General features: G+C 42.1%; 1 protein-coding gene across 4 annotated transcripts in view; it reads right to left on the reverse strand.

Moving 5' to 3' along the window:
- Window positions 1-3,942: 3,942 nt before the first annotated feature.
- ZNF521 (zinc finger protein 521) overlaps window positions 3,943-27,744 on the reverse strand; it is a 270,028-nt gene continuing 246,226 nt past the window's right edge. For all 4 annotated transcript variants that reach the window (XM_016195911.2, XM_087819017.1, XM_087819018.1 and 1 more), the window contains one exon: window positions 3,943-4,762. In XM_016195911.2, coding sequence (XP_016051397.1) covers window positions 4,733-4,762 — 30 coding nt within the window. In that variant the 3' untranslated portion in view covers window positions 3,943-4,732. The remainder of the gene's footprint in view (window positions 4,763-27,744) is intronic.

Genomic DNA, 27,744 nt, shown 5'->3' on the forward strand with positions numbered 1-27,744 from the left:
TAAATCATTCCTCTTCCTTAACTCTAGGAGTTTTTAGTCCCTTTGGTAGAGCTCCCTCCACACAAGGGAGACAGAAAGAGGGTCTGGCCTGCGGAAGCTGAGTGGAGAAGCGTTTGCAGGTGTTCTCTGATGGAATCTGATTTTTCAAACTTCCTTTCTCCAGGGTTCTGCAGTGTTGCACCCCAGCAGGGCTGCCACGCTTTAGAGTGGAACTTGAAGGTTCATCCGAGTCCTGTCCAATTTCTGGATAAGACCCAGCACAGTTCCGAGGGGCCTAACCCAGCCTGCGGGGGACCCCTAGAGGCTGTCTCTGGTGCCCTGAGCTTCCATTTGGGCAGGAGCACTGATTATGTTTACCAACTTTCAATGTAGAAGGTCTACCCTATCACCCACCTGCATGATTTCCAAAGCCTACTAATCTGACCTCCATTAACGACATAGAACTAGCATATCTGATTGGCAGCAAAGAATATTGACCTTCTGCTATTATCCCTCATCATTTAAAAATCCTTCTGAAATCTAAATGTCCAGGAACAGGGGCCGGCTTACAGAGAACACATCCATTTGGTGGGCCACTACTCAACTTGAAGGAACAGAAATACTGAAGTCACGGAGCACCTTCAAATCCGCCTGTGATGCTAATTTAAAACAGAGAACGACTCACACTTTTATACACAAAAATCATGTAATTATTTTTAAACAAACATTTAAAATAGTCTGGAGTGAGAATAATTAGAAAAAAATAATAGTTGATGCCAGAGGTCAAAGCTGGCAATCCAAGAGTGAGACCTGGCCTGAAAGTCTATCTCATATGGCCCACACAGTGGGGGACAGCAGAGTTTGAATAAAAAATGGAGTAGGTTGCCAACACTGAGAAATTGACACATGGCGCATAACCACCCGGATTGCTGGCTTCTCCGGAGACACTGAGCAATCTGCCTCGGCAGGCTGCCTTCCCTCCAGGCAACAGTTGAGGCAGGTGACGGGGCCTTTGCTCTCCGGGTTGCCAGAGTCCCCACTGGGCCAGATTTCTCACTCATTGAGTTTGTAATCCTGGACCAGGTGTCAGGGTGGTGGGGTTCTGGGTCACGTTACTCTCTCCCCGCTTCTGTCCAAACTTGATATTGGTTCTTATGCTACTTTAGAGTTAAAATAATCATTAAACGCCCAGTTGTAAAAGTTAAATTGAAGGAAGAAACTCTGAGGCTCCTACTACCAGTTCTCTACTTCTTGGATATTATTTTCACAAATTTCTAGTCTTCAGTCCAATACACTCACTGGAGAATGTCACTGGCCCAGTGATTCTCAAACAAGGCTCCACTCATCTGGGGGCACTACTGACGCTGGGCTGGCACTCTAGACCAATTAAGTCAGACCCTCTCGGGGTGGAATTCAGGCAATGAGAGTTTTTAATGTTCCCCAGGTGATTCCAATGTAAAAAGGTCTTTGAAAAAAATCATAAATCTTCACGTTAGAGCAGATTTTCAACCTCGGAACTACTGACATTTGGGGCATGATGGTTTTGTTTTTGTTCTGGAGACCAGTTCTGTGTATGGTAGGATATTTAGCAGCATCTCTAGCCTCTATCATCGACGCAGTAGTGTGAGATAATAAAATTATGGTCAAGAATAGAGGTCATTGAATTAGCCACCTGCCTTGTAGAAGGCCTTTGAGAAATTTCTTTTCGAATTAAGTGCTAGGGGAAAAAAAAAAATCTCTCTTAAAGAAGTGATATATTCCTCTATTTTTTCCCGTTTACTACCAGGAAGCTCAAAGTCAATGCAAAATAAATGCACTCAAAACCAAAATTAAAGCACAAAACATGATAACTACTTTATTGTATTTTCTCTCCTCTACATGATGTTTATTTTTCTATTGACATTCTGTTAATCTTTAAGTTGCCTTATAGTCTTGGGGGATGAAGCAGGAAATAGATATAAATAAGGTTGCAAGCAAAAGGAAGGGATGGCTGTTCCATGGACTGTTCAGTATTTATGACTCAAAGAAGCGTTGATTATAAGAAAGGACTGGATCAGCCAGGCATATGGAGCCAATAAGGATCATCCCAGGCCTCCAGCTCTGCCTGCGATGAGGCTGAACTGTGTGGTGAAGGAGGCCATTGGGAAGCCATGTAGAGGCCTCTAGAATAAGCACAGGCCTCTCTTGCCTCCTGAGGACTCCAGCTCCTGGTGTTGACCAGGAGTCCGGGAAGTTCTGGAAGGTGATGCTGTTCCAGGCAATGCGCTCTATCCTTGGATAGCACTGTCACCTGCTTTCCGTGAAATGAACAGCAACTTACTTTTAGTGAAATATAACCTGCTCATTAATAACCAGAAGTTTTAAAGATTTAAAAAAAAAAAATCATTATCAAGTGTGGTTATTTCATTTTAAATGCAAAATCCTTGAATAGATCAGCGATCTTAATTTTTTAAAAATATAGCTGAGTATTTTAATTATGAATGTACTTGCATATTCTCAGCATATTTCATTATTTATGTTGCCAGTGAAAAAGCTTTTTAATTAAACAGCATGCTGGCAATCCATTGTGAAATGTATAGATGTAGATTTCCTAGCATTAAAAAACTAAGTACACACACATACACAAACGAAATATTCTAGCAAACGCATGCACTTTAATCACTATAAGGAACTTGTTTCTGAATTATTTAAAAATTTGACAAAACTTTTCAAAATTTTATTGGTAACAAAAAATAGTATTTTTTTTTACTATTATTACCAGTACTCTGCATGATTATCCATATTTAATGCACCCAAGTAACTTGGAAATGGGGTGGGCAGTGGTTTGTGTGGTCCCCACACAAGGAGCATCAGCGTCAACTGGGAACTTCTTAGGAATGAAAATGGAGCCCCATTCCAGGCCAACTGAACCATCAATTGTGGTTGCTGGGCCTGGGGATGGAAAGCCCTCCAGGTGATCCTGATGCTGGCTCAGTTTTGAGAGCCATGGGGTGAGGATTATGCCTGCAGTGCTGGTAAGCTGGGTTTCATTCACTGGCCCCTGGTGATAGGTGGTCACGATGAAGTGAATTGGTCCATGTTTTAGTTTCCCCATCGAAAAAGTGCTATGAGGATTCTCACTGTTTGTGGTTTAAAGATCTGCTTGAGGTCCTCACAGTTTCAGAGGTCAAAGGAGTCATAGTGAGCGAAATATTTTAAGCGTGGTGTGGTTGAAAGTTGCCCATTAATATCAGGAGTATACTTACCAATGTTGGCTAAAGGTACATATCAGGACTCGATTTACATATTTCTATTTTCATCTTTAAAAAAAAAAAAGAAAACTCTTTGAAATTAAAACTCCTATTCATTCACTTTTTGGCAGGCGGTGGTGCCAGCAACCTCCCAGACACATCCATGCCCGAGTGAGGCCGATGACCAAGCAGCAGTGCCTCCCCTGGCTGGGGAACCAAGGCCGGGAGGTGGAGTGATCTGGAGACAACAGTGCCTGGGAGTCGGCACCAGAGCTAGAACTAACAGCCACCGGCTCCCTGCTCTGTGCTTTGTCTTCTGAATGAACAAAGCTGCTTCTTAAGTACACATAAGCCAAACTGCCTCTCAAATTGCAGCCATCTACTTTGAGTTTAGATTTGCACAGCATGACATGAATTGGGCTGCAAATTATGCAGAAAACAGCCATCACATCCATCTGTGATGTCAGAATCCTCCAGTACAATGTGACCTGGAAGTATCTGGGAGAGCAGACATACACTGGGTCCGATTCCTTTTCTGCGTAGTATGATGAATATCCTCCCAGCCCCATTTGGCCCAGTGTGAAAAGGTTAAATATGACTGAGATTAGGCCTGTGATATGTTCAAGAGCAGATTTCATTTCCAAGGGTGCAGACAATTAGTTGTGTGTTTTTTTTGTGTTTTTTTTTTAATGGTAGAGTAACTAGAAAAAGAACACACACACATACACTCATACCTAATGGTAAACTGAATTTATTTCCTCTTGGAAAACAATTCCAGTAATCTCCAGGTTCAGACCGCAGAGTAAACATTAATAACAGTAACATACAGGTTAGTTCAACTGATTCAAGAATTGGGTTGTGTGAAATCATTAAGGAAAACCTTGAACACTCAAAGCTTCAAATGTATCCAGGAAAAAAAAAAATTCTTTGACAGTCTACATAACAACTATTGCATATATAGTGATGCTACCTGTCACATTGCAAGGCTTACAAATATATATACGGGCCTTATCCAGCTGTGGGGTTCTGTTCTGTGAGAACATCTCTTCGTGGTTTGCAAGAATCTTCAGCAATGAAAAAATAGTCTTGGATTTAACCGTTGATTTACCAAAAGAGAAATTCTAGGCTTAAGTGTAAATAAAAGGAAGTCCAAACATAGTCTCATGTGTAACACAGTTGTCTTAATCTGTCTTCCTTGAAAATACTTTCTCTTAAGCCATTTTGCTCACATTTTTTTTTTTTTTTAAATCTTGCCTGAATAGGGCCCACGTCCACTAGTCTTTATAAGACCATTTTAGTTTCAGACGACATAATACATGTGCAACACTTTATATACAAAGGGTCTATCCGGTGCTCAAAAGTTCAAACACATGAACATCCAACAGTTTTGATAATACAGGTTTTATGGTACAATACAATGTTTCTGAATAATATACATTAACAATGAAAGTTTCGTGCAAAGAGTAAAACATGTTCCCTTTTTGTGCCACAGAAGTAATTCTCCTCCACAGACCACACTGGCACTAACTGCTGTGTTGGGTCATCGTATGATTCTGGAACAAAGAAGAAAGAGGGGGAAAAAAAACTTAAGTGATTGTATTTTCATCAGACCAAGTATCTATAGATGCTGATTGATGCCATGAACAATGCGTTTCCGCACCCTGATGAATGGGTGCTCCTGGGTCCTGACTCCACCCCGTGAGCACCGGGAGGGTGGAGGGCGAGGCTGAGGGGAGATGACCCGCCTGCGTCTTTCCTTTTCTCTGCTTCCGCCAGGCCTTCCCAGACTACCCTCCCACCCTCCACCATCTCTTCTAATCACAACACAACCCACTTTTCAAAGATCAGGGTAGGACTATTTTAAGAGTTTTCTTTATCTGTGCATCATTTCCATGAATTACAAATGCTTTTGTTCAAGTCACTCTTGGATGGTGAACATCTTGACAGCAGAGGCTCTTTCTGTCCCTGAATGTAAACTTTAAAGGCAAAAGCTGCCAGGCCAACAACTGAGAGCGGGGGCAGGAAGCTTCTCCAGCTCCTCTCCTGCAAGTAAGCTCAGGGCTGTGTCACCACATGGCTTAGGAGCACTTCACAGCAACCCACAGCCGCTCCCCCGTCTCCAGCTGACACAGCCTCTGTTGTATTTTGGTACTTTCCTCTCCATCCACACAGCATGTCTCCTTTCTGAGTGAACAATTTCTCTCCAAACTGTGAGAGGCCAACTGGGATACCTGGGCCTGTGGCTTGCATGGGGGGGTGGTCCCGTGCATTCATTTGGAGCATAAGTCTAGAGATGGCCTGATGTCCACCTTCCCTCTTCTGCACTTCCATCATGTTCTCCGAACCATTACTTTGCACACCACCACCCTCCCCACTCCTTCTGATCAGAATCTTGGGTCCTAGCTCAAGATACTACCCCTTCCATGCTCATCCTATCTAAAATTAATTTCTCCCTTCTCTGATTTCCTACTGCTTAGATAGTACAGTCTTAGGTCTTGTCTCCTGGCATTTGCAGGCTTGGCTCTCTGCCTCTGTCAGTAATTCTGGTGTTCATTCATTTACTTGTTCCTTCACAAGTACCTGGTGAACACTTGCATCGCCAGCTGGGACAGGCCACAGCATCGTGGTGCTCGGTAAACAGGACCTGGCCCACTGATGACTGAGTAACGAGGCAAGGGCCAAGGAAGGGAAAAGCATGCTCCCTGCCTTCATGCCTTCAAAGTGTTCACAGTCTAAACAAGAAAGTCATGTGGGCACATTACGGTAAAGCAATATGGCAGAATTATATTAAAAATGAACATAGAAACGTCATGACTACACCTAACCTTGCCTGCCCATTGGGGAAGGCTTCGCAGTGCAGGTAACACGCAGCATTTCAGTTGAGGCTGGAGACATGGGAAGAAGTTTAGGATGCAGGGAGGGACTCCAGGTGAAGAGAGCACAGGGGTAAAGGCAATGAAGCAAAGCTCTGCAAGGTGCATTTGTGGACCTGCAATCCTTCAGATTGGCCGGAGTCCTCTAGAGTGTCCTGAACCAAGAGTGCCGATGAGAAAGGAAGATGGGAGGTAGTTTGAGGCCAGATAATGAACAGCCTTCTCTGTACCTTGCTAAGGAGTTCAGGCCTTGTCTTACAGGTGAACAGGAGCTACAGAAGCTTTTAAGCACAGGGCTTTGTCTTAGAGAACTCTGTCACCTTTTCATTCCCCAGAACGACTAGCAAAATGCCTGCTCACTGCGTACGTGCTGAAGACCAGAGGCTTGGCTACTGACATTTGCCAAATCGTGGCTGAAGGCACCAGTGAGGGAGATGGGAGGCTTCTGAAGACTTCCGCTCCCTATTTCAAACTTAACCCATATTTGAAAACTGAACACAAACAATAATGATGAGAAACACCATTTCACTCTCCCTTGTTTAAAACATAGCTATTGTGATTAATCCAGCGAGAGATAAGTGGGATGTTTTTCTTCTTAGTGGACTTAGCCTCGAAGTGCATTCAGGAGCAGGGTATTTTTTACATCAATTCTCTCTCTTTGTATTCATTTTAAATACTTCTGAAAATCATTTTTAACTAATAGGTAGACAAAAAAAGGAATCAAAATATAGATGGGACTCAAAAGCTTCCCCATTTCCTTAAAAAACAACACAATTATGATCAGAGAGGCTGTAAGCAATACAGAAGTTCAGTTACTCAAAATACATTGTGTAAGTTTTCTTACACCTTTGCTACCTCCCAAGGGTGAATGAAGTCTTAGAGAAAAAATTTTTATTTTAAAAGAAGAATTTAAAAAATAAATACAACAAGATATGATAATTGTTACCTAAATGATGAGACACTGACAGCAGATAGGAAATTTTTGTTTTATATTATAATCAAAGTAAAAAAATAATCAGCTTAATAACATGATTTTTAAATGCTTAAGTGTTTACAATGGGCCTACCACATTCAATAGGATTCCAGAGATTAATACAGGAAGATATACTGCAATCTTTTGTACATGCCTGTATCAAGATATTGCAAAACAAGAACCTAACACAAATTGGCCATAATAGTTGGCAACAGTTGTGTCTCGCATGCTTTCATCCTAAACTGAAGCCATAAGTCTCTTCAGAGCTGCAAAAAATTAAACAAATGCATATGAATCACTTATTACAACAGACCGAAGATGCTACACTAAAGGAGTTATGCTTTGCATATTAAGAAAGAATATAAATCATTTGAGAGAAGGACAAGAGTATGGCTGTGAAATTGAAGTTTATATGGAAATAAAGAGCCCCAATGTAAATAACGTCTCAATGGGAAACCAGGCATGAAAAATGGCAAAGGCAGAAAGTTTCCTTGGTGTGGAGATGCCTACATACCCTTGAGATCACTTGCGTGTTGTCATTTTTTCATTTTTTTAAGAAATGCAAGGCCCCTGTTCTTGGTGTCCACCACTGGCAGGGTCTCTCAAGGTGGGAAGGAGCAAATTCCTAGATGGTCTTGGGAAATGGACCCATAAGCATTGAAAGAAAAAGAAACCCAGACCTCAAGGGCTTGCCCACGCCCCCCAGGAGGATCCCGGGGATGCATCCCCCCTCCCTCCCCCATGCTGTACTGTGAGTCCCTGAGAACACAAATGGCCTAATTTCATTTTCTGAACGAAGGAAGGAATGGATGTCTGAGCTGCTTAGGTTACTGGGCTGGCTTTCCCAGGTTGGAGAGAACAGACAGAGTGTCAGTCTCTGGACTTCACTGAAGATCTTTGATAAGAGAACTGAGAAGCCACTTCATAGGAGCCCCTCTCTGTATTTTGTGTTTTAAAAATCACAGACATCGTTTCCTTAGAAGGGGAGACAAGAAGCAAGTGGGAAAGATGAACAGTAGACCAGAGAAGCCCGAAGCACAAAGAGAGGGTAGGCTGGTGCGCGTCGCTCGGCTCTGGCCCCGCGCCACGCCACAGAGCAGGCCGAGCGGCCGCGGTGCCAGCGTGGCGCCGGAGAGCGGAGCCCGCTGCCAGCCAGCGGCGAGCAGCCTTCCCCGGGTGAGTGTCCTGCTCTCCAGGTCCGGAGGAAATCGCGACGCTAGAACAAAGCAGTGGGTAATCTCTCCAATTTTACACAGCAATTCACAGTCCCCAAAGCACTTTAATGCAATGACAGGTTATGAGAAAAAATATCTGTTCCAATGAAGGGAAAGTGTTTTACATAATCGAGGAGAACATCGGTGCAACATCGTGGGGGTGGGGTGGCGACAGAAAAGGAAGTAGGAAGAGAAGAAACTTCTGTAATCCCGCAGAGAGCCATATTCTACTCTGCAAAAAGCCATCTCTTGGAGACCCCATGTCTAAGTAACTGAAAATTGCAAACCATTAATCCCAGCTATGAACAGTTGTTTTACACGAGGGGGGTTTGTGTTTTAAAAAAAAATCAAATCCACAACACACCTTAAAGCTTAAAAGAAGATCTATCTAGGTGTGATACCTTAATAACTAGGTTTCAAAAAACACCACTCTCTTTACTGTAAAGGGCTCTATTTGGAAGGAGTGTGCTTTTTTTTTCTTCTTTTTTTCTTTAAATGTAAAATTAAACTTAGAAAGCTAAAAAACAGATGAGGATCTTAAAAATTCCCTTCCAGCACTATGTATTTCTTTTAAAATATGAGATGCCTTTCATTTTACAAGGCTGGAATTCTCATTTTGGGCTTGGCACTCCAACAAATGATTAATTCAGCCGCCTCCTTTCTGAGAGCTGACCACATTTACCGGTCAAACGGTTTAATCCTATTTAAAATGCAGTCCAAGCAAAATATTTTAAAATAAAAATAAAAACCCGTGATCCCCTGAAACTGTTCACCTTGGCCAAGCTAGCCCATTTTCCTTCAGTCTTGATGTGAATTTGAATATTTGCCCCAGTAACAATGATGAAGTTAAGCTTTGGAGGGAAGCCCAGGGTGCGGTGGAGGGGGAGAGGAGTGCGTTTCGGGAGGGGAAAAGGGAGAATCTACCTTCCCAGGATGGAAAAATTAAGTCCCCACCTCCACAAGTTGTGCCACAGACTGTCCAATCTTTTGGCAGAGGCTACGTCTCGTCTGTGCTTTGTAACCCTCTCTTGGCATCAGCAAAATGTTAAGTAGCAATGGTAATAAAAATAAAAAACTGCATTTGAATGGAAGTTTTGTGAGATCTGTTGATTCAAAGATGTTAATCATTTTTTTACCAGGACTTGTCTATTTATAGCCCTTTGTCTCAAACAAATTCTGACAAGCCTTTAAAACTAAGAAAAAGAGCCAGCAGGCTATTTTAAAAAGGAATGAAGAAAAAAAAAAACAAAAACAAAACAAAAACAAGCTTTCCACTAATTCACCACGCCATTAGAACATCGAATTTAAACTGCAGTTGTATTCAATTTAAATGAGATGTTTTCCAACCAGACGAAATAGCAGGCAATTGTGGCTCTGCAACAATGCAAGGCGGGAAGAAATAAAGAAATATAAAGATTAAATGTGGCTGTTGCTTTCAACAGATGGTGACAGCACCGTGGCAGCCTGTTGTTTTTCCTTTAGTGGAAGAACACAAACATTCGTAATCAATCATCACCGATTAACTAATTATATTACCCTTCCTTTTATCACTAGGGTTGGACCTTTATCTGTAAACACTATGGATAATCTGTATGCTCTTCTTTTTCTAGAAGCACATTCTAGTACACACACAGTCGTGCAGTTACAGGCTGCAAACAGAATTCTACATCACCGACCACCTTTAAAGCACTACAGCTTTCTTATTTTTTATTTTTTTCAAACAAAAGCAATTGGTTTCCAAAAGGCTGGATAATAAGTCTTTTGACCTGCATTCTTCTTTGACCCATTAAGGTCACCCTGCGCTCGGGCATCTAGCTGACTTAGGAAATGCCTGCAAGTTCTACATTTCATCTCCTGCCCACTCAAAATAAAGCTTTCTTTAAATGTGTCTGTACGGGTCCCTGAAGGCCAAAGAGACATCCCTGTAGTGGGCAATGGAGGGACAGAGCTTCTGCCTTTATTAATGAATGCAGACCATTATGAGTCTGGCTGGCTCCTTCCCTGTTCCCAGAAGCATATACTGTACGTGACTTAAAATGCTAGAATATTGACACAAAGCGAGCCAGGCACCCCTAAGGAAAATTACTCCTTGGATATAATGTAGGCTCGTAACAGCTATTAGAGTACAAAATAAAACCCTCCGGGATCAAACTGACATCTACCGCATTCTACCCAGTCCTCCAACATTAGAAGAATTTCTTTGTGAAGGCATTCTCAAGGACAGCATTAAACTGACTTTTGTAGCAATCTGCAACAGCATTTTGGCTTAGAGCTTTTAGTACTAAATCTCTGGTTTGAATCAATATAAGTACTATATCTTCCACATTAATCAATACATTTGGTTCAATACATGTTCTATTAAATTATACTTTCTAATCAAGATTTTTACATTTCCACATTCTCTCTTTTTCATTCCCAACTTTTTTGCTAGTAAAATAGTTTTAAAAGTGTACAGAGCTAATGATGACAGGATGCTGGGTTATTCCCCCACACGCTACAGAAAAAATTATCACAACCCAAAGGGCAGCCTTTAAACATCTTAATAAGGCTAACGAGATGTGAATGTAATAAATTAACATTTTTAAAAGTCTACACAATTACAAAAGTACTCTTAGTTTTAAATGAATTAAAAGTGAATAGCTACAGCTCTGGAAGCACCATTAGGAATATTCTAAAAATTACACCTAAGACCCAAATCATCCAAAAGTACCAATCAGAGCCCATTTGCCACCCTGACATTTGCATTATTTACAAACTATGTAATTCCTGGCAGGACAGATGTTGAGTAATTGTGTTTTCCTGGGCCTTAGCTGGAAAACACCAGGAAAGTATATGTGGATATATGCATTTTTGTGAGATATGTTATATTTCATTGAATATTTTCTAAAAGACAGTACATACTATTTCCTAAAGTGCTATGAAAATATAAGGAAAATATTCATATAATAGATTTTCACCGCCAGGGAAGTTGACTCATAATTTTTACTTGGGTCGAATTTCCTGAAATGAGATTCTACTCTTTTATTTTGACATAGCAGTGGCATTTCTGAAACTGTCTGTCATGATACGCTTCTGCCGCCCTCTTTAATGCCATGAGTGTTGCATTTATGATCGTGTTTGCACTGACAGAATTTCCCTTTTTATTTTTTCTTATGGTAATGTCATCACCACGAACTTACAGAGACACTGACGCATTTTCTTTTGACATTTAACTGTTCACACGGGCCTGGCCTGACATCTCCGAGCATTTTCTGGATGACACTAAGCTACATTAAAGCAAAGGGTGAAATGGCATCATCAGAAGTGATCAGAAAAATACAAGGTATTAAAGACAGAAAAGGACTATTAGGTTATTTGGTTTGTCTTCTTGCTGGGACAGAATTGTTTGATAAAGTTTATACTCCAGGCCAGATTTAAATGGTTCTGGCAATGAAGCTTCCATCACACCTCCCACAGGAAATGATTTCACATTCTAATCAACCTCACTGAAGGACACTGTTGTTCTCTGGACATTTGCGCTAAATAATCCTAGAAATGGGGTGTGTGAGATACTCATGAAGCCTAACACTAGCATGTTCATGAGTTACGCTCAGAAGCATATGTGGAGAGAGATATATCTCCAAAGTAACCCCAAAGACAATCCAGTAAGCTATTTCTTGGCCATTTTACAAAATACATGTCATTCAATTGTTTCATGATAGATTCTAGAAGGCCAGTAGGCTTGTCTTGTGATGAAGTTTCCCACCTTCAACACTATTGACATATTAGGCTAGACAATTCTCTGTTCTGGGGGGCTGTCCTGTACACTGCAGGTTGTTCAGCAGCATCCTTGGCCTCTACCAACAACATGCCGGTGGTACCTTCCCAGCTGTGCCAATCAGAAATGTCTCCAAACATTGCCGCATATGTACCCTGGCGGGAAAAACATCACCCCCGGTTGAGGACCACTGCTTCACAGTGTTTTGAAAAAACGTTGAGCTCTTTGTGTTGTGCTTAAATACACTACTTAGTCTTTAGTCTAAGGGGAATCTCCTTGATCAACTAATAAATAAAAAAAGGTAGCAAAAGGGATGCATATATACTGCATAGAGCTGTATTGCATGGCATTTTAAAATACAGTCAATGGGTGAAAGTGGGCAGTTGTTAATAAACTGTGGAAAGGATTCTTAGAGATATATAATCAATGGCATTGCTTGTGTGAAGAACCGAGTCTCTCCAAAAATGTTCACTCATTCAGCAATTCACACCTTCCATGTCCCATCAATGAACAAGGGTGATACATTTTCGTGGCAATTAATCGAGGCTGCTTTAGGAGTATTTGCAATCTAATAACGTGTAACAGGGCCTAAGATTAAACTCTGGAAATTAATATTTAGGGTATGGAAACAACTATCTACTTTGAAAGAACTGCAGAGCTACTATCCTCAGTGTGCTGGTCTAGATTCAAATGCAAGAGTCTACTATACCTGTAAGTAATGCATCAGAGAACCAAAGAGATGGTTTCAGAGCTGCGAGGGTCATTGCAGCACCTGGTCCAATATCTCATTTTATAGATGAGAAAAATTAAGACCCTGAGGGTTTAAGTCAACTTTCAAGGTCTTAGAGCTGCCCCAGTGGCTGAGCTGGCGTCAGGCATGGAGTAACTGTTGAGTGGTGCTAGTTGCTGTTCTAATCGCTGGCTGGGCCAGCTGCGGAGATGACAGATGCTCACTGTCATGGCACTCACCAGCTACAGGGAGGACAGGGAGCTATGGGCCACAGAGCGAGGGCCCTCACCTCCTGTGAGAGGCTACGAGCTTAGTTCTCGAAGGAGCCACACTTACCTGGTGCTGGAGTGATGATGATAATAAGGAGGTGAGGAGGGAGTGACGAGCTCCAGAGGTAGGGAGCTAGCCTGAGTCAGGCTGAGGGCCACAGAGAGCAGACACTGTTTAGGACTCGAAGCATCTCTGGGGCTGAAGGTCCCTCAGGCGGGGCAGGGAGGTGGGGAGCAGTTCAAAAATGCTCACTATAGGTGTTCTTTTTTACATCAGACCAAGGTGCAAAAGCCTGTGGTGGTTAACAGTCACAAGGAGAGTCACCCAATTAGCCCGGGCTTAGTCTAATGTGAGTCTTCAGAAGCCTAGGCAAAGACTAATTTTTAAAATAATGCCATGTCCAAACTGCAAATGTAGAACAATTTCTAGTATTTTGACAATTAAACATCACAGAGAAATAAAAACGAGCCAATCTGGTCTACCAGCTTCAAAAAGATAAATACTGCTGATGTTAAGAAACGTTAACATTGTGTCCTAGCTGTTTTTCTCAGTGGTTAGAGCATCAGCCTGCAGAATGAAGGGTCGCGAGTTCGATTCCAGCCAAGGGCACATACTTCGGTTGCAGGCTCCAGCCCCTGGGCAGCATGCGGGAGGCAACCAAAAGATGTGTCTCTCTCACATCGATGTTTCTCTCTCTCTCCCTTCTACTCTCTCTGAAAAGCAATGGGAAAAATATCCCTGGGTGAAGATTAAAAAAAAAAGTTAACATTTTTCGTTAAGAACTTAGGTAGTAAAATCAGTTACTAGCTGACTGACCCCTATCTGTTTGCATACCTGATAGGCCTGAAAATGTCCCTTTTTGGAACTGATCATAGCCTTCACTATCTACTACATTGAGGAAAAAAGTGCTGAATTAGAAGAATCGGCTGAAAAGAGCAAAATGGACACTGGAAAATATGTTTAAAGCATACAGTTTATTTTTAACAGAAAACAATTAGTTGAGCTACCTGTTTACATGCAAGGAACCAACAGAAATTTTAAATCAAACTATACAAAGCCAGCAAAGTGAAAGAGAGGCTGGAGCTTAGAGATTGTGTTCAGTTCCGGAATTGCAGGATTTTAGCATGGTGTGGGACAGGAGGCTTTGATAGGCAATCCGGTCTAATAAGATATTCCAGGATTAAGGCTGTGCTTCACAGACAGATGTGCCCATGTTCCAGTTGTTGCTAAGCTTTAATTTCTCCCCCTGTAATGTTTAATTTATCACACTGGCGCATTCTAAACTAGAACATCTGTAAACAAGGTTAAGAATGACCTCCTTCCAATTTTACATTCGCCAACAGTGCCCCTTCTTCGTGCTCTAATTTTAGATACCTTAAAGATAAATAAATCTGTGGAAGGAAGCGAAAAGAAGGCTTGTCTGACACTGTGATGTGTTCATTGTGGGCGAATACAAATTTCCTCTCTGCTCGGCTCTTGGCGCACACAACTGACTTGTGATGCTCGAGCCACATTCAGACATCCCCTTCCCAGTCAAACACAATTAAACAAACTTCTGCTAAATATTTAACAGCCTTGTGTAGTAATTAGCAGCAATAATAGGAGCTTAAATTGATAATTGCTCAGCAATGTCCTCTTGCAAACATTACACATTTCCTGCTCCCTTTTCTCTTGGATTTTGAATCCCAGAGGTCTCTTAAGAAAGAATTTAGTTAGTGAAAGTGCCCAAGTCATTACTGTGCCCAAGATCTTGCACTCAAGTTGGGTTGTTCTACCATCCGCTGCAATATTCCATGCGCCTTACTTCTTTCACTTCTGTTTTTGAAATCCACTGAAATTTAAAGTTATGTACCTGAACGCTGTTGGAACAGGGCATTGATTTAAAATCTGACTGGCAGGCTTAGGATTTAAACTCTGGTCCACTAGACTCGAAAGGTCATCTGATTAGAATGGGAGAAGCACAAGGCGTTGTAATTTATATTCAAAGGGTAACCTTTGTAGGGAGAAGGAGGGAGAGAGGACTCTTTCTGCTTTTCCACTTGATATGGACTAGGATTCCCTTCAAGAAAATTCCAATAATTATAAAAAATAGTTTATTGAACTCAGGCAAAAAGAAAAAAAAAGCCACTTCCTTGCAGTGTATTATTTCTTTTATTAAAAACACTGTCACACTCTCTAGGAGGTAAAGCCACATTAAGAGTAAGTCAAACATGTAATAAATCATCAAGAGCAGAAAAAATATCTTTCTCCATCATAAGCAACAGAATGCTTGTCTACTAGGGCACTGGCTTTAGAAAATATATGTAGAAATAATAAGGCTGTGCAAGGACAATGCATTGAGTTACATAATTGACTTAAACTGCTCTGTGTCAGTATGAGTGTGCATGTGCACCCAAGCCTGAGCTGGAGGCTGGTGTGTGCATGCGCCGTGGAGAGAGCTACATACGGCCATGGGTTCTACAGGTAAAATCCCTGGTGTTTGCCTTTGATTTTTCTGTCCCTCAGGGCTCATATTTGTGCATGGAGAATGCAATTAGAAGGAGCCCCAAGCAGCCCTTGTTTTGAATTCTAAGAAAGTCCTATTTAAAATGCAAATATTTTATAAACCCAACTCTATTTGGGTTCTCTCACTTTAACTTAAAAAAAAAATCGTGGTTTGGTGACAGGAGAAAGATTCACACTCAGGTTTGGTGCTTCTTTCCTCGCTTACTGTCCTCTCTTCTTTCCCTGCATGTTTTGTGTACTGAGGAAAGTTTCAATTCCCCTTCCCTTAACAATCGCCTGCCTCCCTGTCCCCCGAGACCATGTGTATTAGCCAGTTCACAAAAGCAAATAGAAGAAATCAGGAATGCTCAAGTGCAAGTCTTATCCTGTATGGAAGCTTGTCAGGTCTAAAGAGATATCTGTATTCTTTCTCGTCCATCACCCCCTTGCCCCAGAACCATTCGGGTCTGAAACCGGCAGAGCAGCCCCCGCTCTCCGCCCAGCCAAGGAGAGCCTTTAGTTGCTTCAGAAACCCACATTTGAAACTCCCACCTTCCTCCCGCTTCCAGGGCACCTTCTCTGGCTTTGCTTCTAGGTCTCTGTGGGACAGTTTGCTCACCCCTCCTGGTGAAAGAGCTACTAGAAAGATAGCCCCTCACGTCCCCCGCACAAAGATGTGCTGTATCTATGGTGAGAGTAATCTATAACACTCACATCCTTATATGATTTGCTACTCCAAATTAATTTTAATTCATTACCATAAAGCAATATAATTTAAAAAATTACTCTTTAAAGTGGAGTATTTAACATGATCCTGGAAGAAAGACAGCTTTGACTGAGAGAGGGCCAGGCAGCAGGCATGGTGCACACTCATGCAAATTCAAAGGTGAGCTGTAAACAAGTACACACAGCAACACTGCCGAGCATAAAGGGCCGGCGACGGGAGGCCTCATTCCAATCAGCCCTCAAAGGAACCTGCCAGCCAGAAGTGGCACTTATTCTAATTTAAAGCCCTCATGCTTGCTTCAGTGTTGCAAAATTTATAAAAGAATAACTTCATTAAACCGCCTGGCACTTCAAACGCAAATGCAAACCAGCCACAACACAGGAGCTGGACAAGGGGAAGAGAAATACTCCCCGAGAGTTGTTAACTCAGAGACAGAAATAAAGTCTGCCTTTGGGTGTCTCTCTCCCTGATGATGGGGTTTGCCCTGCAACTTTCCTTCGCCAAGGACTTCTGCCACATGGCCCTTCACTTCTGTCACAGGGCCTGTTGCTCCCATGAATCTGCTTAATAGCGCTGAAAATCATTCAAAGCGGTTGGGCGAGCCACGTCACAGGCAGAAATACATCTGGCAGCATATAAATGAGCGCCATTCAGTGCTCCTTTCTCCTGGCCTGCAGAGGAGGCTGACTCTGAACAACCACTAGGACAGTTCCCAGGTACCTGAGTATATATTTCAGACTCACCTAAGTTGTTGAAAAACTAATGTAAACATTTCCCCCCCCCCTTAGCCTTGGTCCTCAAGAAAGCAAGCAGTGACAAGGGTTAAGTGGAGACAATCTGCTGAAGTCATGCACGGGGCTGGAGGAAACTTACAGTCACATCCTACAACACACACTTTTAAGGAAAATCATTCGTCTCCCCTGCACCAAAGAATCAAAGAAACACTCCAGTCCAATAACTTCAGGCTAGGTTCCTAAGCTACAGTGCGGTTTGTGTCAGAATACACATCGTTTCGTGCGGAACTGTCAGCATATTTTTCAAAATCATTTTTTTGGAATGCAATGAAAAGACAAATCGCGAAGCCTGTAGAAAAACTCCAAACCTCTGAGAAAGTACGTGTCACACACAAGTTGTACTGCGCGTTGGGATATTGAGAGACCCCAATAATAAATGACTCCTTTCCTGTTCAGTGTTTCTCATCACCCAAGGCCAAATCAGTGCTAAGATTTTCCTTCAAAAAGAATAGAGGAGGCATTCAAAAATCTTGAAAACGGTGCTCCACCACACGTAAGAGGAAACTACCTTCGGGTGAAATCCCTTAAGGTGAATCTCCAAAGGCAGTAACAAGGCTGTGTATCCCAGTGTCTCAGTTTTGGAGAGGGGCTCTTGCTGTTGGTCAGAAGAGAGACCTGTATGGGACCCACACCAGGCTGACTAGAGGGCAGGTTGACACAACAGACGCGAACATTAAAGTTATCACACACACACACACACACACAAAAAAAGTGCAGGGTGATCCGATTTGCATTCTTCCTAGGAACAAATATTGAAATTGCTTCTCTGCCATCCTTATAAATTTGTTCGATGGTGCAGAGAGCTCTTTTACAGTCACATAAAGCAATATATCGGTGAAGGTAAGCTGTATTATTTTTCTCCTCCATGAATAAAATAGGACTAATCAGATGGCGTGAATAAGCTAATTCAATTATAGGAAGCCTTTATTATACAATAAAATATGGATTATTGATCTTGTGGAGTTGGCAGAGCAGGATGCAAATTCAGTGAATGCAACCTAAAGATCTCGAGCTTAAGACTATTTTTAGTCCTGCTTAAATCTGCTGGAACTGTGTTCACTTTTGAAAAAAATCACCCAAAGAAAACAAAGCTAACTAATTAAACCCAGAGTTTCAAAAGGGGACAAATGAAAGGTTAACCCGGAGGGCTGGCCCGGGAGCCTGAGGAGGCCCCCTCGGCCTAATCCCTCGTTATAGGCTCGCACAATGCAGGGAGGGGCGGGCAGGCTCTTTGGCCTGTGACTGAAATTTACTTCATAGGCATCTTGCTGCAAATCCAGTCTCGCCCTGTAACAAGAATAAATGTATTGCGACTTTACACTTGGAGGCGGAATTCTTTGAAATACACGCCGGGCTGTCCCAGCAAAATCCTTTTGTCTTTATCTCTTTAACAAGGCACTAATCAGCCCTGATGAGAAAGAAAGCAGCTCTGAACATGTGGGTCCCACGGAAAGGAAACTAGGCAGCAACCCGAAAGGGAAGAAAGGAGGCGAGCTCTCACAGTCAGTGTGCGTTTACACACCTCAGCTCTGCCTGCCCACTTCCCCTCGTGAACCTGCCCCAAGACACGCAGGCGTGCTGACAGCGACCCGCACTCCGCTGCAACGCGCGGGCAGACTGTCTCCCGTCTCCCTTAGAACTTCTCCTAGCTCTGCCTACAGGGACGACGCTCTTGTTCCTGCCCGGGTTCGCAGCCCTGCGCCTTTCTGCAGGCCGTGCCCCCCACGCAGCACAGACACACGCAGGCACGGGCCTGTGTTCCGGCAGGCGCCCCTCCGAACCACAGGTGAGCCTACGCGCGGCGTGTTTTCGGAACAGGCTCCCGTGAAAGGGAGGCGTGCGACATGCTCCACAATGCTGCGGAAAGTTGCAGACTGTTCGGCTACCGTCCAGAAAATGAATCCAATTTTTCATTCTGTCATTATAAATATTTCATTGCAAATGGTACTGATTTTCTGAAACTGTGGTTAAGCAAAGGGCCTCCGTGTGAATATTTAAGGGGGAAAAAAGGGAAGAAGACAACGAAGGAGAAGGGCGGGGAATTAGAGGGGAGCAACCAATTAATTTTTTACTTTAAATGTAAAAGATGCTGGGAGAGATTCAACAGTGAGGTAGTGCGTGACTCAAAGAAGGAGGGAAAAAAAAAAACATTTACTCTGCTCTTCTTCTGACAGTTTCTCATAAAATATCTGCAGTCCATCTATCTTTTAGTACTCCAGGCTCCTCTGGAGAGCAGAAAATGGTGGTTTAAAGCTCACTTCAGTGCCAGTCTGCGGGAGATTGCTTTCCACAGGACCCCCGCTGATGGAGGCCTAGGGGAAGAGGCCCAGGAGTTATTCAATCAGCCCGAGACTCTGGGGCGGCTGGGGGTCCTTTGAGGGCTGATTATAAAGCTGCCCTCCTGTTGCCTGCCTCGGAACAGAACGAAATGAGCAGCCTCTTGCTGAGCAGATTCTGCAAGAAGGAATTTCACCTGTCATGGAGTTTGTCAGAATTTCAGGATTTATCTTGGTGCAAAATTAATAAAATACCAACCAGGATTTCAGGCTGACTACTCAGCTGTGTCATCTCAAAGTGATCTTTCACCCAAGAAAACCTGGACAGTGAGCACAGCCATTCCTGCCCTGCTTTTTCCTTTGGAGGGTAAGCGAGCCGATGTGACTAATGCCACCCAGACATCAGGATGAGATTCTGAACCAATTACACACAAGGCCGAGTTACGTGTGGGCGCCACTGTCTTAATGTGTGACCTCTCCCCTCGCCGCTGTAGTGTGGAGGCCTCTTTGGAATAAGCCCGAGTCTGAAGCATAAAAAGACCATTTCTGCAGTTTATAACACAGTAGGTCCCCATGGCATCACATCTGTTAAATTCATACGCTGGTATTTCAGGCCTGGAGTTGATTTATCTTTAAAAAGGAATACTAACAACCGACTGTGTTAAGAGCACATATTGGGAAACATTACAAATTAATCTTGAGTCAGCCCGAGCACCTTTTGTTTTAACACACTGGCCTCACGCCCCAGCACCCTCTGGGCTCCAGGCAGAGCGGGACTGGGGGTGGGTGTGGGAGGGAGGGAAGGAACTTCTGCCAGCTCTGGGCTGCAGAGGGTTGGGCCGTCTCTGCTCCTGCAACTTCAGAAGGTGGCTGCACCACACAAATCACCACGGCTGTTTAAGTGGGGTTCAGAAAACCCAGGGCTTGAGCATCTTGAGCTGAGGCTTGGGTAGTCCCAGGCAATGAGCTCTGGTTCTCACAGTGGGCGGCATCACATCACAGATGGGGGTGGCATGCGGGCACTGGGTTGGCTCTCATGCCACCGGCTGCCCCAAGCCACTGGACGGAGCGGGCAAACATTTCTCAGATTTTACTCCGGACACTGAACTCCGCTTGGGAACGGGATTAACTTGGGTTGTAATGTACACCTGTGTGGCCTCCCTGGCCTCCCACCGGGGTCAGACATGGGTGCCTCTTACTAATTGGTAATTGGCAGCACATCCTGGGCTCCCGGAGTCAGCTGTTGGTTTAAGGCAATTGCTGCTTCCCTGTCCGTTTTCTAAGTGATATTTTCTAAATGAGACATTAACCAACACTGTAATGTGTTCCTCCTAGCTCTTCCGCTAGTTAAATGACAATCCCGTTTTGGAGAGCCACCTTTACAAAGCAGTAGTAGCCTCACAATATTAACACCAAGAGATCTCAGGAGAGAGAGAGGGAGAGAGAGAAAGCTTGCAAGTGGAGGCACAGATGGTGGGCAGGGACGCAGGGTGCTCTCAGCAGGCTTCAGTGGAGATGCATTAACTCCACAGAGGGATGAGGGCACCCCACCAGTACTGTCATGAATTATAACTGAGTATGGGAGTGAGGTCTCAGTGCCTGGCTCACAGCAAATAGACTGTTCTATTTTCTTGCACAATCACCTTTCACCCTTATAAACTCAAAGCACAGCAAAGCACACTGCTGATATTTAATGGTATCACAGTAGCCTTTTATGTGTCTAGAAGGCACACACACTTAGCAGATGTGCCCAGTGGTGTAAGTCAGATAATTATAAAATTTAGTTTTGGCAATGTAAAAAAGGAAACCTTTTACGGGCGGTTAGGGCTTCCAGTGAGAGACGGTCCTCTGCCAGCTGAGGAGCAGCATCAAAGCAGGAGGGGGCCCTCCCAAAAGAAAGATGCCAGCTTCCCAGACACGCTGGATCCAAGGAAAACGCCTCCCTTTTGCAAACTTTCTCTTCTTCTTACGGGAAAGCACTTCCTGCCCAGTGAGGTCCCCCACTCACTCATCCAATGAAGTTATCAATGAAGGAGGCCTGTTATTTTAGGCAGTTTAAAATTTCAGCACTTTTAAAGGACTCGTTTACCCTGCCTTTCACTCCTGGTTAAGCCTCGGCGTTGCAGTTTTAAATGACAGCACCGCGAGCGCTGCTTTTAAGCACTATTCATCTCGCCCGCCACATCGCTGGCTTTTACAGAACACTGCTCTCTCCAATAAGGGAACTTACTCCATAGCTGCAGGGCAGAGCCTGTTAGGAGCTGTAGATTCGCTGCAAATATAACAATAAAGGATACAAATGTGAATTCCTCTTAAAATACGCGCTTGGCTCTGAAGCTGCCTCGCCTTAGCAAACCAGATCAAGAGCAGCCCATCAATCTTCCTCCAAATGCACAGCAACAGCTCATCTCGTGAGGCTGTCCAAAGGACGGCCGCATCCACGCATCAGGAGGTGCCGGGATGAATTCCTTGCTCATTCAGGGTGTATAGCTGAAATCTATGATTGCCATCTCTCTGACTCTAATTGTCACAACAGTTGGATATGGAAGTGGTGTTTTCCAAGTCAGATAAAAGTTTGTAAACAACAAAGGGTTTCATTCTTGGCACTTGTCTCTGCTAATGTGAGGAAACTGATCCATGTGTGGAGCAAACATCTAAAATAGGAACACATGTGGCGCTTCAACGTGCCTCTCAGGGTTGCAGAATGTTCTAGAGATTTGGATTTCCAGAGCTCTCCAAAGAACCTGACTGCAAAGGTGCTGGGACAGAGCTCTGCCTTTACAGGACAACCATGCCCGCAGTTTCTCGTTCCTAATGGGGGCAGATCTTCTGGTGCTGTGGCAGCAGCAGGCTGTCTTGGCGACACAGAAGACGGCAGGGCCAGCAAAGCCCAGCCAAGGCAGAATGTGGCAGAGGTGATGAACATTTCCAGGGGGCGGGCGGGGAGGGGGCTGCAGAACTGGCCACAGTGATCTTCAGTACACCCTAGCTGGATGCTCCATAAAGTCGCACTGATGGCAGTTCAGAGATGGCCATCTGTCGTCAACTCTGGGCCAGACAAAAAAATAATGTAATGGCAGATCGCTAACAACAGGGCTGTTGGAGGAGGGGATGGCTCTTAGAGCAAGGAGGTGGTGCTTCCTCTTTTAATAGCGAAAACCAGCCATCGATATAAACATCAAGAAATTAATGGATGGAGAATTTTTAAAAACTGAGCTGGGGTGCTGTAGAAACAATTCAAATGTAAATAAAGTGGTTTTAGCTTATTGCAATTACCTCTGTTGCCCTTACTTCGGTCCTATTATCCACTTGATTCTTGAAAATGTGACTACCAGGACACATGGTGGAGCAGTGACGGCCAAATTTAGGGAAAGGTGAGCCCAGGTTGTGCCTCCAAGCATGCACACACAGATTAGACATTTATTGGTACAAAATGGGTAATTGAAAATGCATTTACTCGTTTAGTCCAAATGAGTTCATTGTGACAATAGGGCTTATCTATCTTTCTGTATGCTTGCTTAATTTCTAGATGCAGTTTTATTAAAAAACAAAATAAAGCTACCTCACCTTTAGATGCATTATAAATTCTACAAAATTTTAAACTCTCTTCTTTGTTCAAAAAAGCCTGAGTTTTGTGCTACTGCACAGGTGATGGGAAGAGAGAGAGGAGTAACAGTCAAACTGAGGTTAGCGGTGTCCTATTTCTTTGTCCTATATGATTAACTTGCTGCCTTCAATGGTAAGGCCAATCAATCCTGATTGAATTATCCAATATTAACAGCTGAAAGTGATCAAAATGAATGGCGACAACACGGCACCAATCAATAAATCAATGCAAATGATTCGGTTCCTGGATATCCGATCAAATAAAAGAGATAGATCAATTTAACCACTGAGCAAATTAAGTGGAAGTTGCTGTAGCACCAATTTACTTCACAAGCCCTGCAGGCCCACAAGGCAGAGAAATGAGGTGGTGTAGGAACAAACCAGTTCCAGAACCGAATGCTCATGTGACACAATTTATACTCCTTGCAGATCTCCGAGTTTATGCAATGTGCTTATTAGATTTCAGCCCCAAGACCAGAAGAAGTCCAATGGATCTAATGAAATGGAGAGTTAAGGGAGGAGACATGGACCACCCAAGAAGAGGCAGGAAATATGGCCCCCACATTGTCATCTTAAATGACCAGTATGGAATGAGGCTATGCCAGGCCTGACAGAGAGATGGGCACATCTTTCCAACCCTGGGGTCCCCCAAATAGATACATGGCCACACAGCTTGAGCATCAGTTAAGTTGTGATGTGACAAATACGCATCAAAATCAGCTGGAAAAGTATTTGAAAAGAAACCAAACAGCTGTAGAGACAATTACATATTTAAACTTTAGTGATGTCTGAAAGTCTTGGTATATCCCTCAGAATGTCAAATCACTCCTATATTTTGAATGTGGAAAACACTATTCATGAGTTAATAAAGGGAAGGGCTGAGTAATCACAATGGTTTTTTTATTTAAAAGGAATTGAAATAGCAGAATCTCAGAGTCTTAAGTTCATCTAGGCCAATTCCCTCTCCCCCTACTGTTGGAATTCCCTCTATATCCATTAAATTCATAACATGATGTCTGATAGAACTTTCTATGGGGACTGTCGGAAGAGAATGATTTGATCACTGCCATTGAATTGTAGCTTCTCTAGAGGCACCAATTAAACAGCAATTACTGCATTGAAAGAAAGTGGCCTATTCAACAGAAGTTTTACAAACACACCACTTGCTCACACCTGTATAAACCACTTTGGATACAAATATGCATTGTAGGATATTATTCTTGGACCACACCATCCCTCTCTCAAAGCAGCTTCCTTAAGTTCTGCAGAAAAAGTTATAAGGTCTATTAGGAAAACATGTGAAACATTCAACATATTCATTCGCTTTTAAAATAACAAAATGTTCACTTAGTTCCAATAATGCACTCTTATTCCAAAGCACATCTTCCCTACCAACATGCTAGGTGGCCTTTGAAGTATATTGGAATTCCTTGCAAAAATGGGAGAAAACTCTACTAAAAGGAAATGATTATATCCTGCCAAAAATTACACATCATATATCTCTGGGCTGGCATTTAGAGCTTTTGGTCAAAAAGGTTTAAGTCATGTGCAGTGTACATATAGATTCCACACTGGCAAAAGGTGTCTTCTAGTTTGAGTGTTCCACAGAAACAGAGACTTCATTAATTCTAAAAGAAATGGTGGTCTGTGATGTCCAAAGGATTGTCTGAATTCTTGATTTTTCTGCAGATGGACGGTGTATACTGAGGAGTTATCTGAATTCGGGAAGGTCTTGTAGGCGATGTTAATAAAAACAACAAGCCTGTGTGTGTGTGTGTGTGTTGGGTATATAATTTTATACCCAGCAAAACACTTTTTACCCACAAAAAGAGGCTCTGTGTTTTTAACTGGGGGTAAATAGTGAAAGAAGTGTAAATTACATGTTATAGTCATGAAATCATTTAGGCACCATTAAAAGATATACCATAGTTATGTTACTGGGCAATCTGGAATGCTCATCCTAAACTTGCCCTCTGATATAAGAAACAAATACATTACATTCTTTCAAATCTCCAATGGGATTTCAGTTCTTGGGAATTTAGTTTTATAACCTTTTATGAAAAGTCTTCCTTTCTAAACTTTAGGGGCATAAAAACGTAGATGAATTCAAGTGGAATGACACGTGTCAGTTTTAAAATTTGCATTTACTTTACATACCAAGGCATGAACTACAGCGGGCTGATACAATAGATTCATTTTTCTACTCTGTTGCTATTTTGGTTACCAATTTTAATTTCTATTGTCACCTTAATTTCAGCCCATTTCCCCCTCATTCTAAAAATTTTAAAAATTGTATTATGGTTTTTGTATACTTACCATGCTCACTTTCTATACAGGAAATAAAAGAAATCAATATCTAAAAATTACATTAATTGGTCTCTCTAAACACAGGTATAAAAGGTAATTTGGGTAATGAAAGCAAATGCACAGGACTGTGAACCCCTAAGGTTAAAGCATAAAAATCTGAACACATTCAAAACTAGAAAAAGTAAAGTTAATTCTAATCCATTTTTCTTAATGTATTGAAACTAAAAGCCACTGCTATTACTAGGGATTTTATAAAAGAGACCTACTGTAGAGATATTCCAATGACTTGTTATTCTTTGTAATAATTGTCACATACTAACTATAAATACTGTTGTTATCTAAGGAATGATACACAGATTGAGCCTAAGTATTTATATCAAGACCAAATATGTATGATTCCGAGTTGTTAGACTGGAAAAATAATGCTCACAGCTTTGGGTTATTAAATAAGACTTACTTTGGCCCAGATCACAATTTATGTGAATAAGTCAGAAATGTCTTAAGAGATGTTTGACCCCTTGAAATAATAAAGACCTCCTAAGATCCTAGAGCCCTGTGTTTTATAACTTATCTTCCACACCACTGGTTCCTAAAGCATGACTAGGGGACTTCTGGGGGTCTCCTAGATCCAGGGGGGTCTGTTAGGTCAATACTATCTTCACAATAACATTAAAAGGTTATTTGCCCTTTATAGACTCATCATCTCATGAGTGTTAGCAGAGTTTTCTAGAGGCTACTTGGCATATGATGTTATCACTTCTCTGACAGCTAGAAGAATTGCATGTTTGTGTATTACTGCGTTTAAAACATTTCTCAATTTTTATTTCTAATATGGAAAATACCAGTAGATAAGAAGCTACATGAATCAAAGTCCTTTGTGGTCCTCAATCATGCTTGAGTATAAGGGCATCCTGAGATTAAAGAATTTAAGAACCACTGGTCTCTATTAATTGTAGACAAGAGTGAATACTCTATGTTCCATGAAACTCTAAAGTGAACCATAAAAGAAACCGGGAGTCTTGAAGGATGTCTTTAATTGCTTAGTTTTGTCTGCTCTACAATGGGTCACAGGCCAGTACGGCCATAGTGTTGGGTTCTTTTAATGAAAAACATTGAAGTTTTACCACCAGGTTAGTTGCATTAGAATCTACTAATATAGTAGTCCCCCCTTATCCATGGATTCACTTTCTGTGGTTTCGGTTACCCATGGTCAACTGCAGGCTGAAATATTAAATGGAAAATTCCAGAAATAAACAATTCATAAGTTTTAAATTTAATGATATTCTGAGTATTAGAATGAAATCTCTGTATCCACACTATACACACCCCCTGTCCATTAAGTCACTTAGCCTCCATGATTATCAGATCAGTTATCAGAGAGAGAGAGACAACATTTGTGTTACTTTCATTACAGTATGTTGGTATAATTGTTCTATTTTCTTATTAGTTATTGTTATTAATCTCTTACTGTGACTAATTTATAAATTTAACTTTGTCATAGGTATGTATGGATAGGACAAAAACACAGTATATATAGGTGATATCTGTGGTTTCAGGCCTCCACTGGGGGGTTTTCAAATGTATGCTCCTTAGGTAAGGGGGACTACTGTACAGTACAAAAATGGAACGTTTTTTTCAAGAACATCAGACAGAAGTCAGTCTCTACAGAATCTCTACAGCTTTGATTTTCTGCTTCACAGTTTATGTACTAATTAATGGAATCACTAGATGTATTGACACATCCTGTACAAAATCATAAAAACCAAAACGAGTTTTCTTTTGTTACCTATTGCAATAAGAATATATTTTCAAACAAAAATTTAGGTTATTTATTTAATAAGACATAATTTTAAACAACAATCCAACTTGGCTGGCCTGTCTTCTACACTCAATTCACAGACAGATGTGACAGAGTAGAATTCTATTTAGAAGTGATAAAAAGTAAGATAGCAACTTTAATTTTGGTCCCATGACATATTATGTCAACTAAATGGGCTCACCCATTCTTACATGTATTTTTTATTTCACTTCCTTAATTTGCTAGATGTTCACTTATAGAATGATAACTGAGAAGATAAACTCTAAATTCCTTATTTTGACACAAAATTAACACAATTCTGCCTTCCCCTGAGCCAAGGGAAGTACAGTGCTGCCCCAAGGTCCACAGTGTGGGGTAGGAGACTAGCAGTGGGTGGGGCTCTGCATCCCTGCTCCAGCCAGATCGGCGCCTCTTCAGGCTGTTTAAGGAATTCAATGCAAAAAAAATAATTACACCCCACCCCATTTTAGGCTAAATAAATAATTTATTGTTAATAATAATGCTCATAATAAAATAATTTTGAGTTCAAATCCATTCTCCTCCAAGGGCACCAACAAGGTTTAACAAAAACATTTACTCTTACATGAATTCATAAAAAAAAAAAAAATAATAAGTATAGGTATTATGTCCTTTTTTCAGATGAAGTAACAACAACAAAAAGTTATTTTCCTTTTATAATAAGTGACATTTCTGGGATAGAATCCA

The sequence above is a fragment of the Miniopterus natalensis genome, chromosome 7, assembly GCF_054644295.1.
Source record: "Miniopterus natalensis isolate mMinNat1 chromosome 7, mMinNat1.hap1, whole genome shotgun sequence".
NCBI classification, from domain to species: domain Eukaryota; kingdom Metazoa; phylum Chordata; class Mammalia; order Chiroptera; family Miniopteridae; genus Miniopterus; species Miniopterus natalensis.